Source organism: Mustela putorius, unplaced genomic scaffold, assembly GCF_011764305.1.
Source record: "Mustela putorius furo isolate JIRA1106 unplaced genomic scaffold, ASM1176430v1.1 tig00000242_pilon_pilon_pilon, whole genome shotgun sequence".
Lineage (NCBI taxonomy): Eukaryota > Metazoa > Chordata > Mammalia > Carnivora > Mustelidae > Mustela > Mustela putorius.
In genome coordinates, this window is record NW_025421325.1 from 16,071,179 (window position 1) to 16,088,960 (window position 17,782).

The 17,782-nt window shown below is 44.7% G+C and overlaps 1 protein-coding gene across 1 annotated transcript in view; it reads left to right on the forward strand.

The window, feature by feature from the left end:
- Nucleotides 1–4,208, forward strand: part of SCARA3 (scavenger receptor class A member 3) — a 53,540-nt gene extending 49,332 nt beyond the window's left edge. The window contains exon 6 of the mRNA XM_004775112.3: nucleotides 1,078–4,208. Coding sequence (XP_004775169.1) covers nucleotides 1,078–1,529 — 452 coding nt within the window. The 3' untranslated portion in view covers nucleotides 1,530–4,208. The remainder of the gene's footprint in view (nucleotides 1–1,077) is intronic.
- The last annotated feature ends 13,574 nt before the right edge of the window (nucleotides 4,209–17,782 follow it).

Here is a 17,782-nt window from a genome sequence, read left to right on the forward strand (position 1 = left end):
AGCCAGCTTCCCTGCTCTCATACCTACAAGGTCTGCAACACTCAGACACCCCTGATCTTTTTGTGACCCTGTGTGGGTTCCACCCCCACTTAGCCTCTGGAGTGACGTCCCTCAGTGGAGCAGACTTTTAAAAGTCCTGATTTTGTGCTCCATTGCTCTGCCGCTTGCCGGGAGCCGGCCCCTCCCCCCGCAGTCTATCTTCCCGTCACTTTGGATTCACATCTCCACAGGTCCTACCTTTCAGAAAGTGGTCGATTTTCTGTTTCTAGAATTGCTGCTCTTCTTCTCTTTGATCTCCTGTTGGATTTGTAGGTGTTCAGAATGGTTTGATAAACTATCTAGCTGATCTCCTGCGACCTGATGTCAGCTCAGCCTGCTACCTCTCTGCCATCTTGACTCCTCTGTATTGTGACTTCTTTTTCTACACATCACCTAGAAGATTCAGCAAGTAGTATCTCGGGAACTCAGAGAACAGGCTGGGGTGGTCAGGGTGGGCCTCCTGGAGGAGCCGTCCTTTTTCTGGGCTGTTGCACCCATGCACTCATTCTGGGAGGGGTCTGCCTCTCACACCTCGATATTTGGTTTTCTGACCCATGTCACCTGACTGCATCTCTGGTCCCCTGACCATCATGGGCTCTGCCTAGGGTTTGATGTCCGTGGGGCAGGGGCTTGTATCCAAGACCTTGAGAAGGTATAGAAGGCCAGGCTGGCCTCCAGACCTGGACAGACAGTCCTGGACAGTCTTGGCCATTTCCCAGACATGTCCAGGTCTCTCAGTTCCCATCCTGAGCCCTGAAGTCAGACCTGTGCACCAGGTCTCAGGCTTACACACCTTGTCTCTGAATCCCTGCTTGCCTGCAGGGGAGTCTTCCTGTCCCCCTTCGCAGGTGCTGTGGCAGACATAGAGAAGTCATGGAATAAGCCAGAGCTCCCAGAGCCTGCAGCTGGCTGACCTGGCCTTGGTTTCTGGCCACTCTCAGGCTCGTCGCTATGACCCGTGCACCACACCTACATCGTGAGAAAGCCTCATGACCTGCCCTCGTGTACTGACTTCTCCCTTCTTTTCTCTGGCCCTAGGTGCCCCTGGCCCTCCAGGACCAAGAGGACTCAAAGGAGACATGGGCATGAAAGGACCCATTGGCAGCAGAGGACCCAAAGGAGACCCTGGCAGCTTGGGCCCACCGGGACCCCAGGGTCCTCAGGGACAGCCTGGAGACACAGGACCTGTGGGAGAAAGGGGTCCGGTTGGCCTTCGAGGTTTCCCAGGCCTCAAAGGCTCAAAGGGAAGCTTTGGAAATGGAGGCCCAAGAGGACAGCCAGGCCCCAAGGGGGATGTGGGGCCCGCAGGGTCAGAGGGATCCCCAGGGTCTCCAGGACCCCCCGGGCCTCAGGGAAAACCAGGAATTGCTGGGAAGACAGGGTCGCCGGGCCAGCGGGGGCCCATGGGGCTTAAGGGTGAACCAGGGATACAGGGGCCCCCAGGACTCCCAGGGCCCCCAGGCCCACCAGGAAGCCAGAGCCTCTACTAAAAGCCCCAGTCCCAGACACGGCTATGCAGAATGGCAGGAAGGGTCCCAGGGCAGAGCAAGCCGCCCAGAAAGCCACACCTACAGATAGTGGTGGTAATTTGATCCCAAAGGGGCTTCCCCCCACCGGCCTGCCCCTGCACCTATGGGCTCCCCAGTACTGACTGTACCATAGAAAGCAGCCCCTCATGCACACACGCACACACACACACGTACACACACACACCTTTCTCTGCTGGCCAGGGGAGCCAACCAGGTTTCCCAGGCTGGGCAGGAGGAGAGGGTGGGAGGACACATCCCCTGTCCTGTGACTGAGCCTGCCAGGGAGGTGACTACCTTGGGAAGAAGGTCTTGAACCTATTTCTGAATTGCTGACCCACTCAGTTTTCCAGCATCTTCAGAACCAACCTAGCTAGCAGTTCCCTGTGGCTCCCAGCGGTTGGGAAGACTCAGGAAAACCTTTGCAGAAGATGTAGTACAAACTCTAGGGACAAGAGGGATTTGGCCACCCAAACACTCTCCTCCTAAGCATGGGAACAGAGTCCCAGGAGCTGCCCCTGCCTTACACAGACCAGAGGGTCCCCACCTGTGCTGCTGTCCTTAGGCTCTGGGCACCATAGTCCCAGGAGTTGCACAATTTTTTCATGTCTCCAGAAAGTTCTTCCACATCATCCTTGCCCTCCTTATCCCAGGAGCATCTCAGAAGAATGCAAGCAGGAGTCTCATCTGCATGGGAAGACTATCTAGGCCCTGGAACATTCTGCCAGAGTGGTGCCCTGCAGCTGGGACCCTGAAGAAAGGTGGGGGTGGGGGGCAGGATCAAGAGTGAAGAGGCTGGGGTCACCAGGCTGTGTGTGGGGCTGGCTCCCTTGCTCCGAGCCAGGCTGACCTGCTCCATTCCCCTCTGTGGGGCTGACGGAGATGGGCCCCCTCTGTGGTGGCTGAGGGAGATGGGCCCTCTCTGTGGTGGCTGACGGAGGGTCAACCCCGGCAGCTCTCCCCTCCTGCACCTGGCTCTCCTGCCCACAGCCGCCCTCTGATCTCCCCCAAACATGACTCAGAACAGCCGAGGCCTCTCTGCTTGAGCAGCAGGACTGGACTCGAAGACAGAAGGGCCTGAATGTCCACAGGGGACTCACTTTGACATCACCCCTCACCCCCTTCCTGTGCACAGGCACAGAAGGGAGCTCTGGGACATCCCCCCGGCCTGGTCCCGAGGCTAAACTGGTTGTCAAGCTGCCCTCCTTTGGGTTTGACAGATTCCCGCCACTCCTGGGCTGGGGGCATGGAGCTGTCTCCTCCCCGGCCCCGACTCAGACTCCAGCTCCTTCCTTCCTTCCAAAAGCCTCACAATGCCACCTCCCTTCTCGTCATAGGTGTGCAACTGGCTTGCACTCCCGCCTGCCCCCACTGCCATGTAATCCTGTCTACCTATGATATCATGAGACATAGTATTACTGACTCAGTAAAGATCTCTTTCCAGAAGGGAGGTGTCTTCTGGTCCTTTCTGCCCCCAAAGGGGCATTAATGCTTTCAGGAGCTCTGCCTCACCTGTCCTGGAAAGAGAACCAGTGGACGAGGAGGTCCCCCAGATACTCAGTGTGGAGTTTGGGTCTCCCCCTCTGCCCCTCCATCTAGAAATACTGAGTTCTACCAGGAGCTCACAGTTGTCCCGTTGGGGCCAGGGACCAAGAGGATATGGGGGAATTACCCACAATGAGTAGGAGCCCAGTGGGCTGAAATGGACCAGGCCAAAATGGGTCCTGGACATCTAAGGGATACCTTCCCGAGGCTTCCCTCTCCTGCCTCTAAGACTGGCAGATAAAAGAGAAAAGGAGAAAGAGACCAGGCTAGACCCCCAAAGGCCTGGCTTTCCAGGAACCCCAGGAAACAGAAGACAATGGGGTACCCTGAGAATCAGCCACGCCTGCCCCAGGAGGCTGGAGTGTGTGAGGGGAGCTCGGCCCTCGGGGGCTGGCTTGGAAAGCACAAGTCTAAGTCCATCTAGGCTGCTACCAAAAAAACCCACAGACTGCTGACTTACAAACAACAGACATCTATTTCTCACAGTTCTGGAGGCTAAAAGTTCATGATCAAGGTACTGGCAGGCTTAGAGTCTGGTGAGGCCCTGCTTCCTGGCTCATAGCTGGTCACATGCTCACTGAGCCCTCACAGGGAAGGAAGGGGGAGGGAGCTCTCCCGAGTCATTAATTCCATTCATAAGGGCTCCACCCTCAAGACCCAGACACTTTCTAAAAGCTCCATCTCCTAATACCTCCACACTGGAGGTTAGGGTTTCAATAGATAAATTTTGGGGAGGCACAATTGTCTGTGGTAAGTAACACAAGGTATTCATTTGCTAGTGAAACACGGCCTCGTGTAAGTCCTATGCCTGTTTTGCTTTTGTATTTTGCGTTTTTGTATTTTTGTATTTTCTCCAGAGAAACAAAACCAATAGACTATCCAGTAGTCCCCTGCTATCTGTGAAGGATATGTTCCCAGACCTGCAGTGGGTGCCTAAAACCACAGATAGTCCTAGACCCTATATATATTTTGCTTTTTTTCCCCAAATATACATACCTATGATAAAGTTTAATTTATAAATTAGGCACAGTTCAGAGGTTCACAACAATAATAAATAGAACAATTATAACAATCTGCTATAATAAAATTCTAGAATTATGTGGTCTCTTTTTCTCTCTCTCAAAATATCCCATTATACTGTACTCACCCTTCTTCTTGTAGGGATGCGAGATGGTAAAATGCCCACGTGATGGAATGAAGTGAGGTGAGGGACCTAGGCGTCATGACCTAAGTGTTGGGCTACTATTGGCCGGAAGGAGGATGGTGAGCTTCTAGTGCCATGATCTTCTTTCTGCAGGCTATAGACTCAGGAACATCAGTGGTGTAGTTCTAGTCTGAGTCCAAAGACCAGGGAACCAGGAGAGTCTGTAGTGTAAATTCCAGTTCAAGGCAGGGGAAGAACCACGTCCCAGCTCACACAGTCAAGCAGAGATAAAATTCTCCCTTTCTTCACCTTTTTGTTCTACTCTCTCACCCTCAACGGATGGGATGATACCAACCAGCTTTACTGAAAGTGCTCTTTACTCAATCAACTTACTTGAATGCAAATCTCCTCTGGAAACATCCTCACAAGCACACCTAGAAATAATGTTTAGCACCGAGGCCTTGTGCTGTGGGTCTCACCTCTAGGAGGGGAGGGGGGCTCATAGTGAACAGATAGCTCTCCACCTCAAGCAGCATGTAAGGCAGGCCAAGGGTGGGAGAGGACAGGGCCCTGGGGGCAAGTGTAACAGGTAAAGCTGAGTAGACCAGGGAAGGCATCACCCAGACCATGGCACAGAGATAGTGGGCCTTGAAGGAGACAGCCGAGATGATCCAGTGGTATCATTTTACAGCCTGGGTCCCCAAGAATGCCTCCGGGAAATTCCAGCCAATCACTGTCCAGGGTGGGGTTGACAGCATGGCTGGCGGTGACCATGCCCCCCAGCATAAGCCAGGGGCCCAGGGAGCTGGAGGAGTCCAAGACTGGGGGCAAGACAATGTTCTGGAATCAAAATCCCAGCTAGATCTGCAATCAATTCCAGGAGATGAATTGGGATCCGGAATGAGAGACTACACTGCAAGGATCAAAAACCGAGCAATTCGAGAACACAGAAGCAAACACGTAAGAAAAACACACGTCCTGAACAGGTGCCACCAGCATGCTTGGCCATGTGGTTTGGAGGGTGATGGGCCGGCTGGGAAACCGGGGCTCCAAAATGGCGGATCTTCCCGCCAACCCTCTCCAAGACGGCGGACTATCCCGCCACCCTCACTGCGGCCTCCACGTCACCGTCAGGAGACTGAAACTCTCCACCCAGGAGCTTCCAAATTGGAAACTGGCCATCACGGACCACCTCCGCCCCATACCCTCCGATCACCACATACCCAGTGGGCGCAAGGCTATGCCCTACCTCAACCTGATAAAAGGACCTCGCCAACTCCCTCCCGGTGCGACTTCCCGGACTCACTATCCGCACCCCCCCCCCCCCGCCCTTTCTGTCAGTCGCGGAATCTCGCTCGAGGGTGCTTGCAATAAAGTTAATCTCTCGGATCCATTTGCCTCGTAGCTTCTTTTCTTACCATCACCGGTGGGAGCAACTTTACAGAGGGGGGTCAGTTTGATTTACAGGCAAGGACAAGGCAGGCACCTGGAGCCCACCTGTGCTGTCACCCAGCATCCCCTCCCCCAGGTCCACACCTGCACTTTTCCCTGGTCACGGAAGTACTCTCAACCCTAGCAAGGTCCTAAAGGAGAAGGGATTTATGATATGGGCACAGCAGGCAAAATCGGGGCTGAATCAGGCCTAATTAGGGCAAAACCAGCCTGGCCTCAGGCTTGCTACCCATGGGAAGCTGCCAGCATCCCAAGTTTCGTCTTCACTGCAGATGGTGACCTGTCTCTCTTACTTTGTCTCCCTGGCCACTGACCCCTCCCCTCTGCTCCCCTTTGTCTCCATTCTTCTGCCAGCCTCTCCCATTTGCATAACGGACAGTTTAATTGGGCTATTGCTCTCCACCAAAGGACTATCCTTCAAATTCTAATTCCCAGCCCTAGGAGAGCAATCGATTTGCTAATGCTGGGGTGGGGGGGAGGTGGGATGGTCAGTAATGGGGGAGGTTCTACCCAGATCCAGGGGCTAAGACTGCACAGAGAGGGAGTCATGTGGTAAAATTAGAGGCACAAGAGCCAGACGGACTCTGAGCAAAGCTGGCCATGAACTTTGTGGTTGGCAATAACAGAATAAGAGACTCATAACGACAAGAATCAGAGCAGACACCTGTGGAGGATTTACTATGCAACAGAAGACCATTCTAAGGACTTTACATATAAGAACACATCTGATCCTCACCACAGCTTATAATGTAGCTATTATGTCTGTATGAACATTATTATTCCCACTTTACAGATGGGGAAACTGAGGTCTGGAGAGATTAACTTCCCGAAGTCACAAAGATAATGAGTTTTTAGATGTACCTCTATTGAAACTCAGCCTTGGGCGAGAAGCACAGTTTCTCTGTGCTTCTGTTCCCTTCCCCTAAAATGAGGGTTATAATTGTATCAACTGCCTGAGGTCAGTGAGGGGGTTAAGTAAGAGGATACTGTAAAAAAAAAAACAAACACACAAACACACACACAAAATTCCGTTGACTAAATTTGAAAATCTAATTGGCTTAATTAAATGATTCAAGAATCAGGCAGCACCCCATCTGGCAAAGAGAGGGGCATCAAGAGGGGTTGTATCAAATGGGGAGTTTTTATAGGAAGGAGTGTGGGGCAAAAGATTATAAGCAAAAGAAAAGAAAGAATTATTTCCGGCAAAATCACCTTCCCATGGTGGGAAGGCCAAAGGATTTTACTATGCAGGTTACCTCATCTTCTGTGGGGGAAGGGAGAAGGCCCGTGTCCGCAGATGACCTCATTGGGGCTTATCAGAAAATTCCCGATTGACAGGTTGAGACTTACATTTCTAGGGGAGATTGAAACTGCAGTAGGGGGGCGCCTGAGTGGCTTAGTGGGTTAAGCCTCTGCCTTCAGCTCAGGTCATGATCTCACGGTCCTGGGATTGAGCCACAGATCAAGCCCCGCATCAGGCTCTCTGCTCAGGGGGAGCCTGCTTCCCCCTCTCTCTCTGCCTGCCTCTCTGCCTACTTGAGATCTGTCTCTGTCAAATAAAAAATTACATAAAATCTGAAAGAAAGAAAGAAAGAAAGAAAGAAAGAAAGAAAGAAAGAAAGGAAACTGCAGTGAGGTTAGGTATTAAGCCCAGGTTTCATGACCTGACCTGGCCCAAGCACTACCATTTGGGATCCATAGTTTTCTTTTTAACAATGCACTTGGCGAATTGCCTAGTACATTAGTCAACTCAGACTGCCATAAAAAAGTACCACAGGCCAGGTGGCTTAACCAATACAAATTAATTTTCTCAGGGCTCTGGAGGATAGGAAGTCCAAGGGCAAGATGCCAGCTCTTCCTGGCTTGCTGTGTCCTCACCCAGTTTAGGGGTCGGGGATGGGGAGAGAGGTGTCTGGAAGGAGACAAAGAGAGTGAGAGAGAGCCCCCTTTTCCTCTTATAAGGCAACAGCCCTAACAGATTAGGGCCCCACCTTTACGGTCTCATTTAAGTCAGTTACCCCCTAGCAGCCTGTCTACAAATACGGTCACATTGGGGGTTAGGGCTTCAGCGTATGGATTTTGTGTAGACACAATCCAGTCCGTAGTATGTGGCAGTGGTGACCATGCTTTTAGCAACCATTATCATGAGGGTCATTACACAGAGCCAGAGCCTCCGAATGGCGGTGGCACTCCCCACTGTCCTCTGCAGGCAATGGGCCAGAACTCCAGCCCCTACAAAACCCACTCTCACATTCTCTGCATCGTTAGACCTAAGAGTGAGCTGGTGCCTCATCCAGCCCAGCCTCTCTTCGTTCCGGGACAGAAAGCCAAGGCTGCGAGAGGTGAGGAGTTTGTCACCAGCTGGGACCGGAACTCAGGTCTCTTGGGTCCTGGCCCCCCAGTTCTCACCTCTCCTGTTGGGCTACAGCTCTACTTCTTGGGCCCCTTTGCTGTTGAGCACCTCCTGAGTGACCGCAGGCTGACAGAGGCCCTCTCTGGCTTTTGGGTTCTCTGCTAGGAAACAAAGAGGGGCCCAGTCTTGACTCCATCAGGGAGGCTCCTAGAATGTGCCCGATTCCTCTACCCTGCAATTCTAACTGAGTATTGTTCCTCCTGCCCTGCTTGGCTGCTTTCCTAGAACTCGCCAGGGCTAAGGCGTTAAAGTCTGAAGCCAGACTGAGAGGTAATAGACTACGAGGTATCAGTCACCGGGTTAGAAACCTGGCCTTCGCCATCAGTTGTTTTAATCCCGGCTGGATTTCCAAAGCCTGGAAGGCCCCTGGGTTTCCTTCTAAGGGGCTTCCTGGAGGCTACAGGACTGGGATAGGTCTAAACCCCCCAGGCCTTCCCACCGTTCCTCAGTGAGAGTCACCTCACTACCCCTCCAGCTGGGGTAGGACATGGCTCTGAGCCGAGCTTCCAGACTTTCCTCTGGCTCCTCTCCCCTGGCAACGTGTGCTGTGCCAGCTTCACACACACCTGTCAAAACAGAGCCGGAGGCGAGGCGAGGTGAGCAGGGAGCTGACAAACACCGTCTGACCCTGCCATGCTTTCCAGCAGGGCTGGGCTGGGCTGGGCTGGGCTGGGGAGGGCCGAGTGGGACACACAGGCAGGCCACTCCGTGTGCAGCCTCCCAGGGGATGGCTTGACCTGCAGAAGCACAGTTTGTTTGTTTGTTTCCCTTGCCATCACCTATGCAGTCCCTCTGTTTTCTCTTGAACGCTTCAAAGTGCAAGGCTCTGTTTTGATGTGGTAGGAGATGCACAAAGTTTCGTGCAGCGCTCTTAGAAAGGGCCATCACGCAGAAGGCCACCAAAGTGCAGACTGCTGGCCCCCACCCCCGCTTCAGAATCGCAGATGGGGTGGCATATGAGGGATGATGGGAAGAAATCCCCAGGGAGTTCCGATGCCCCAAATAAAATTTGAGAACCACAGGTGTAAGAGATATAGAAAGTGAACTATGGGTTTTTTTTTTTTAATTTATGTATAACATCTCATCTAAGTCTCACAAATCAAAAGTATTTTTCATTTTATACATCAGAAAACAAGGCTCAGAAAAGTCAAATCATTCACTCAAGGCCATGCAGACGTTATGTGGATTTGAACACAGAATTTACAGAAGCCAGCTAAAGGGAGCTACTGCTTACAGAATGGTAGGATTAGAAATTTAGCTGGGCCTGTGCTTTGCAGTTGAGAAAGCTGAGATCCGCAGAAACAGTTGTTCAAGGACCCAGCTAGCTATTGACGAAGCTGTAACAAGGCCCCAGAACTCAGGGCTGCCAGGCCTCTCTGGACCGGCTGCCTTGTCACTAAACACATCTAGGGATTAGGAAGAGCAGTGCAGGAATTAGAGATGGGTGCATGCTTTCTGCTGAGAAAGGGGGAGGCTTGCTAAGGAGGCCAGGTGCCCATCCTCAGCCAGGCCACCAGCCTCCCTATGGCCTTTTCCCTAAGCCTAAGTTGTCCAAAATGGGCACCCAACTAAATCTTCTGGGGTGAGGAAAAAACTATTAAATATTAAAATGTCTACTATTTGTGTTTCATCTATTCTAAGTCACACTGTGTTTCCATGTAATCCGATCTGACATGAAGTCAGCCAGGAAGTTTGGAATGACCAAGAATATAATCTGAAAATGAATTTATTATATTCACTATCTTTAATAATAAACAGTGCTCTCAGTGCAATTATGCCTTGAGACATTAGCCAAGAATAAAACATAAAAAAGAATTTACAAATAAATATATTTACATATATTGGGACATTTTCAAAAATTCAAAAAAATTTTTCACTAAAGGGGATGTGATAAAAATATTTGAGCCCAACTGCCCTAAGTCAGCTCTGTTGCTTCTGACATTCTCCCTTGTGATAAAGCTGAGCTCTTGACTTAGAAAGAGAGAATCTCCACGTGATGATTTTGGATCTGTAGTCCGACGGTTCCTTCTTCTGAACTTCAAGAACTTCTAAATGCCCTAAACAAGGCTGATTCCTAAGTTTACAACCTGAAATTTGCTTTGTCCCCATCATCCATCATTGTCCTTATTTCAGCTTCCTAGAGCTCCTTCTACCAGACATGGAAACATTTTTAAAAATGTAACAGGTAGTGTGGAGATCCCACTGAAGTTGTTCACTCATTCAGTGAATAGTTCCTGAGCTGTAAGTAACTGCCACATATTGTACTTTGTAAAAAAAAAAAAAAAAAAAGAGAGAGAGAGAGAGAAAGAAAGAAAAGAAAAAAAAAAAGAGGTGAGCTCCAGATTCATTTTAGCTTCCTGCCCAAGAACACTTTCCAAGGCACCTTACAGAGAAGTGTGGCCCAAACAGAGAGTAGTGGTCTCACTGGCTGGAAGTAGTAGAAGTCAGACAGCTGGAATTGGGTATGAAATAGGGCACTGGGCAGGTGGAAGTTGTGCACAGAGTTTCCTTGAATGGTGACTTGAATGTGTAAGGCAAAAATCACAGGGTTTATGAGCCAACTATGAACTGATTTTAGACACACAGCGACAAAGCCTTTCTCAATAAGTGATAGGAAAATAAACGGAAAAGCAGTAAGGATATAGAAAATTTGAACAATACTATCAACTAATTTGACCTAATAATAAGAGACCATTGCACCCAGCAACAGGTGAAAATCCATTCTTTTCAAAGGCAGATAAAAGATGTACCAAGACAGAGCATACTGTAGCCCATAAAACAAGTATCAACAAAGTCAAAATAATTGAAACCACTCAGAGTATATTTTCTGACCACATGGGATTAAAATAGAAATGAACACAGAAGGGTATCTAAGTCTCCAAATAAATGGAAACTAAACAATACACTTTTAATTGCCCAGGAGTCAAAGAAAAATATCACAAGAGAAATTAGAAAATATTTTGAACTTCCATGAAAATGAAAACATAATATAACAGAATTTGTGGGACATAATTAAAGCAGTGTTTTAGGGAAATCTGTATCATTAAATACTTATATTAGAAAAGAATAACGCTCTCTGGGTGCCTAGGTGACTCAATCCCTTAAATGTTCAACTCTTGATATCAGCTCAGGTCTTGATCTCAGAGTCATCATGTCAGGCCCTGTGTTGGGCTCCACACTGGGCATGGAGCCTACTTAAAAAAGGAAAAGAAAAGAAGAAAGCTCCCAATTCAGGGACCTAAACTTTGACCTTAAGAAATTAGAAAAAGAAAAGAAAATTAAGTAAACAGAAGAAAAGAGATAATAAAGATAAAAAATAAAAGAAAAAACACAAAGAAAAGTTTATAAAACAAACAAACAAAAAAACTGGTTCTTTGAGAAGATCAAGAAATGGATAAGCCTCTAGTCATATGGATCAGAACTAAGAGAAGACACAAGTTACTAATATCAGCAACAACAGTGGGGCCATCACTACAGATCCTAAAGACATTACAATAATAATGACATATTGTGAACAATTTTAAACTAACTTAAGCCAATGATATCTTAGATGAAATAAACAAATCTCTTGAAACACCTAAACTACTACAGCTCACTCAAGGAGAAATTGATAATAATAAATGTGAACAACTTTATTAAATAAACATAATTTTAGTTAAAAAAAAAATTCCCACAAAGAAAACACTAACTCAGCCGGGCCAAATGATGAATTCTGCCAAACATTTAAAGAAAACAATAATACAAATTCTGCACAAACTCTTCTGGAAAATAGAAGAGGAGGAAACATTTGCTAACTCTTTCTATGTATCCAGCAACACCTTAATAACAAAACCTAGCGCATATTACAGGAAAAGAAAACATTTTAAGAAAAGAAAACTGCAGATCAATATCTTTAGAATATAGAAGGAAAATTTCTTAAATTTTACCAAATTGAATCCAACAATATATAAAAAGGGTAATATATCATGAATGTTTTATCTCAAGAAGACAAAGTTGTTTTGACTCTCAAAATTAAGATAATTCACCATGTTAATGGAAAATAAGCCAATATCTTTATCTCTATAGATGCAGGAAAAGCATTTGAAAAAATCCAAAATTCATTTATTTAAAACAAACAAACAAACCTCACACCATAGTATGAATCGAATGGCCCTTCCTCAATCTGATAAAAAAATATCCTAAGACAAAGAAACAAACAAACAACCTGCAGTTAACATCATACTTAATGATAAAAGATTTAATACTTTTCCTTAAGAGCCGAAAAGAGTCAAGGATATATGCTTTTCTTACTTGGAGTTAACCATGTATTGGTGATCCATGGGACTCTCTCCCTTCCCCTCTGCCCCTTCCCTTACTTGCATACACTCTACCCCCAACCTCAAATAAATAAATAAATAAAACCTTAATAAAATAAAATGTATATAGGAATATAAATGACATAGAATAGCAAAAAAAAAAAAATTCTTGAGAAAAGAATCAATTTGAAGGACTTACATAGTCTGATTTCAGTGATTACTTGAAGATTTGGTATTCAAGAAAGTATGGTATTGGCACAAAGATGAACAAACAAATGGAACAGAACAAAATGAGAAATTAGCTCAATATTAGTCAATTGATTTTTTTTTTTTACAAAGGAGCCAAAGAAATCAATGAAAAAAAGAAATATTCTTCAAAAATGATGCTGGTATAATTGGATATTCATAGGGAGAAAATATATCTTGACCCTTAACTCACACTACACATAAAAATTAATTCAAGATAAGATGAAGACCTAAATATAAATGTTAAAATTATAGCATTTCTAGAATAAAATACAGAAAAACACCTTCATCATATCTGGGTAACAAAAATTTCTCAGCTAGAACAAGAAAAGCATTAACCATCAAAGAAAACATTGATAAATTAAATTTCATAAAATTAAAATCTGCACATTAAGAGATCCAGTTAAGTAAACGATCAAGTATGTTACACATTGGGAGAAAATAATTGACAAATAATTGACAAATAAAATATATAAATATCTCTTGCAATTCAGTAATAAGTAGATAAATAACCCAGAAAAATGGGTGGTGTTTTAGCGAACATCACAAAAGACATTTGTGCATAAAAAATGGTCAACATCATTAGTGATCAGGGAAATGGAAATTAAAACCACAATGAGATACCACCATAAACCTATAAGAATAGCTAACACTAAAAAGACTGACCAGGCCAACTCTTGGTGAGGATGTGGTGAGGATGAGACTTTCATACACTGCTGGAAGGAATACAAAATAATACAACCACTTTGGAAGATAGTTTAGTAGTTTCCTAAAAAGTTAGACATACACTTTTCATATGGTTCAGACATTCCACTACTAGGAATTTATCCAAAAGAAATAAAACATAGGGGCGCCTGGGTGGCTCAGTGAGTTAAAGCCTCTGTCTTCGGCTCAGGTCATGATCCCAGGGTCCTGGGATCGAGCTCTCTGCTCCACAGGGAGCCTGCTTCTACCCCTCTCTCTCTCTGCCTGCCTCTCTGCCTACTTGTGGTCTCTCTCTCTCTGTCAAATAAATTTTTTAAAAAATCTTAAAAAAAAAAAAAAGAAATAAAACATATAAGAAAATACATTTATTCACGATAGGCAAAAAGTAAAGGAAATCCAAATGTCCATCATCAGGACAATGGATAAATAAGTTTGGTACATCCATACAATAGAATGTCACTCAGCAATGAAAAGGCAAATGTTAATGTTGGACACACAAAAAATGAGTGAATCTTAAAATAATTATGCTAAATGAAAGAAGCCATGCAAAAAAAGAGTACATATTGTATGATTCCATTTATATGAAATTTCAGAACAGGCAAAACAAATGAAAAATGATAGAAATAAGATTAGTGGTTACTGGGACAGAAGTGGGGGGACTAGAAAGGGCCAGGGAATTGTTCTATGTCTTGATTAGGGGTTGTGATTACACAGGTGTGTACATCTGTCAAAACTTGAGAAATCATACACTTAAAATGTTATTTTATTGCATATAAATTATACATCAGTAAAACTGATTATAAAAAACAACTAGGATACCATATTTTACTCACTAGAATCATTAAAGTTGAAGAGACTGAAATATCCAGCAATAGTGGAGTGTGAGTGGTAGAACTTCTTTGGACAACCAGTTTGGCAGTTTCTTGTAAAGGTAAACATGTACTTACCCTATGACTCAACACTTCCACCCCTAGGTATTTACCCAAGTGAGATAAAAACATATTCCACAAAAAGACTGGTACAAAAACATTCATAGCAGCTTTCATCATAATTGCCCCAAACTGGAACTAGCCCAAATATCCATCAACAGAGGAATGGGTAAATTGTTGTGTATGTTCATGCAATGGACGATGAACTATTCAAAAGAAGAAAGAGAAGAAGGGGAGGAGGATGAGGTTGAAGAAGAAGAAAGAAATCAACAACCAAAAAAAAAGAAAAGAAATACAAGCAACAACATAAAAAAAATACTCAAAAACACTATACTGAAGAAAAGCTACACACAAAGAGCACATATGGTATGGTTCCATTTCTATTACATTTCAGGAGAGGAAAAGCTACTTTATGATACCAGAGATCAGAACAGCTGCAGCCTCAAGGTGTGCAGGGGAAGCACAGGGTTTGATGGAGAGGCTGTAAGACAAGTTCCTGCTGTCACGGAAACGGTCTGTATGGTGAGAGCTGCGGACTTGTACAGAGAAGTACACATTTGGGGACACTCATCAAACTATACACATGAGGTGTGCATTTCACTGAAGGAATGTAAAGTAACACTGAGTTTTTAAAAATTATTGGGAAAAAAAATAGAAATTCACTTCCAAGAGCTCATGAGTCAATTATAGGGATGTCTGGTTGGCTCAGTCTGTAGAGTTCACAGCTCTTGATCTTGAGGTCATGAATTCAAGCTTCATGTTGGGTGTTGAGGCTACTTACAAAAAAAAAAAAATTATAATAAAAATTAGGTTGAAATAGACATAGAAAATATTTTAAAGCTATTTTATAATGAAATGTTTAAATCTCAGGAGTTGAGGTGTAGAGCCGAGGCAGTGTTTGAAGAGAAAATTGGTGGTCTTAAATACTTACATTAGAAAAAGAGGAAAGGCTAAAAGAAATGAGCTACATGTTCCACCTGAAAAGTCTGAGGTACACCAGAACACATATCAAAAGGAAAAAAGAAAATAATAAAGTTCTGAAATTAATGAAATGGGAAAAAGAAGTTTTGAATGGAGAGGACTGACGAAGCCAAAGTTGGTTCTTTTTTTTTTTTTTTCTTAAAGATTTTATTTTTTTATTTTAGATAAAGAGAGAGAACACAGTGGAGCAGAAGAGGTGGGAGAAAGAACAGCGGGCTCTGGGCTCAGTGCGAGCCCCACGCAAGACTCGATCTTGCCACCCTGAGATCATGACCTGAGCCAAGTATAAGAGTCGAACATTCAACCAATTGAGACACCCAGGGGCCCCAAAAGTTGATTCTTTTAAAATACTAACACAAATGATAAACTGTAGGCAATGCTGATCAAGACACATGAGAGAAAGCATCAATAAAAGATTAAGAATAAAAAAGATGACATTAAAAGGAAATGTTATGAACATTTAGTGCCAGTCCCTTTGAAAACTTAAATGGACCAAACAAATTCACAGGAAAATGTAACTCATCAAAACTGACTCAGGAAATAGAAAACCTGAATATTCTGAAGCCATTAGAGACATTGAATCTGTGAGAAAGAAAAACCCACAAAGAAAACACCAGGTCCATGGGGAAAGATTTACAGGCAACTACTACCAAAACATTCAAAGACGATTCTAATCCAACACAAACTCTTCCAGAGAACAGATAAAATAGGGTTATTTCATCCTATTCCATGAGGATAGAAAAGCTCGTTACCAGAATCAGAAAAGGAAATAGATCAATAGAAGCAGAAAAAAATATTTCATAAACAAGGCATCTGCTCATGGTTTTTAAGAAATCTTATCAAAGTATGGAACTTTTTTTTTAAAGATTTTTTTATTTATTCACTTGAGAAAGAGAGAGCACAAGCAGGGGGAGGGGCAGAGGGATGGGAGAAGCACGCTCTCTGCTGAGCAGGGAGCCTGATGCAGAGCTCAATTGCTGGACCCTGAGATCATGAGGCCGAGATGCTTAACTGACTGAGCCACCCAGGCTCCCCAGACTGGGAACTTTTAAACCGAAAATGTAGAATCAATTTAAAAAGTTCACAGCAAAAACCTTTTATAAAGTTGAAAAATGGAAGCTGTTCCCTTTAAGAGAACCAGACATCACATGCCTCCTGATATGATGTAATAGACAGTACACAGAACCACCTATTAAGTTGACTTGCCAAAACAAAGAAAGAAAAGAAAAGAAATTTGCCCCTAATTGTAATCAAGCCTCTAGATCTATCTTCCAGTTCACAGCAGCTCCAAAGAAAGACCTTAATGCCATCTTCATGATCATGGGTTGTCAACCCAGAATGATTCCTTTTTCAACAAATAAATGGCATGGGAAAAGTAGAATAGAGGAGATGCTGAGATTAAAAAAAACTTAAACTTAATATTCAAGGGAAAGTTTATTAAAGAAAGAGACTTAAATATATCAACAAAGTGCAATGTTTGGGCTTTTAATTTGGATTTTAATTCAAACAATTCAAACAAATCGCTTTATAAAGATATATTTTGAGAAAATTATGGAAATTTGAACACAGATTTGTTATTAGACCATATTCAGAAATTATTAAGTGTCATAATGTACTGTGATTACTTAAAAAAAAAAAACCACACACACCTCCATATGGGGTTGCCTGGGTGGCTCAGTTGGTTATTAAGCATCTGCTTTCGGCTCAGGGCAGGATCCAGGGTCCCTGCGATGGAGCCCAACACTGGTCTCCCTGCTCAGCGGGGAGCCTCCCTCTCCCTCTGTTTCCTGCTTCCCCTGCTTGTGCGCTCTCTCTGTGTCAAATAAATACACAAGATCTTTTAAAACACAAAAACAAAAAAAATTCTATATGTTCAAGATACCTACCTTGAAATATTTAGAGCTGAACTGATTTGATGTCTGGGATTTGCTTTAAAATATGCTGTGAGATAAGACAAATAAAACAAGTGGTCAAACATTGATAATTGTAAAATTGGGTAATGGGTGTTACATGGGTACATGGTGGGTACATTATCTACTCTCTTTGTCTTTGTTGGAAACCCCCTGTAATAACAACTTAAAAGACAATAATGATGATGATGGTAACAACAATAAATGTTATTTTGAAAAAGAAAACAAAGAAGGCAAGAGGCGATCCTCCTCATTTGCCACGCTGGGGCCTCCCAGGGAGACCAGGCTGCTGGTTAAACTGTCTCCAGAACACCTCCTGGCTTTTGCTTATACCATTTCTTCCTCCTAGAATTCCCTTTTTGCTTGTCTTTCCAGATCTAAGTCCTGCCTAACTTGCACACCCAGCTCACACGCCACTATGGCAGATAGCTGTCGGAGTGACCGAACCCCCACTCCTTCTTCAATTAACAACGCCCGTCTGCCTTTTCCTTTGGATAAACACCTTTAATCACTTCATGTGGTCCAAGTAGGGTTGACCCCAGTGCCCACATTCCCTCAGAGGCAGACCAGTGACTCAGGTCTGACCAGCGGGACTAC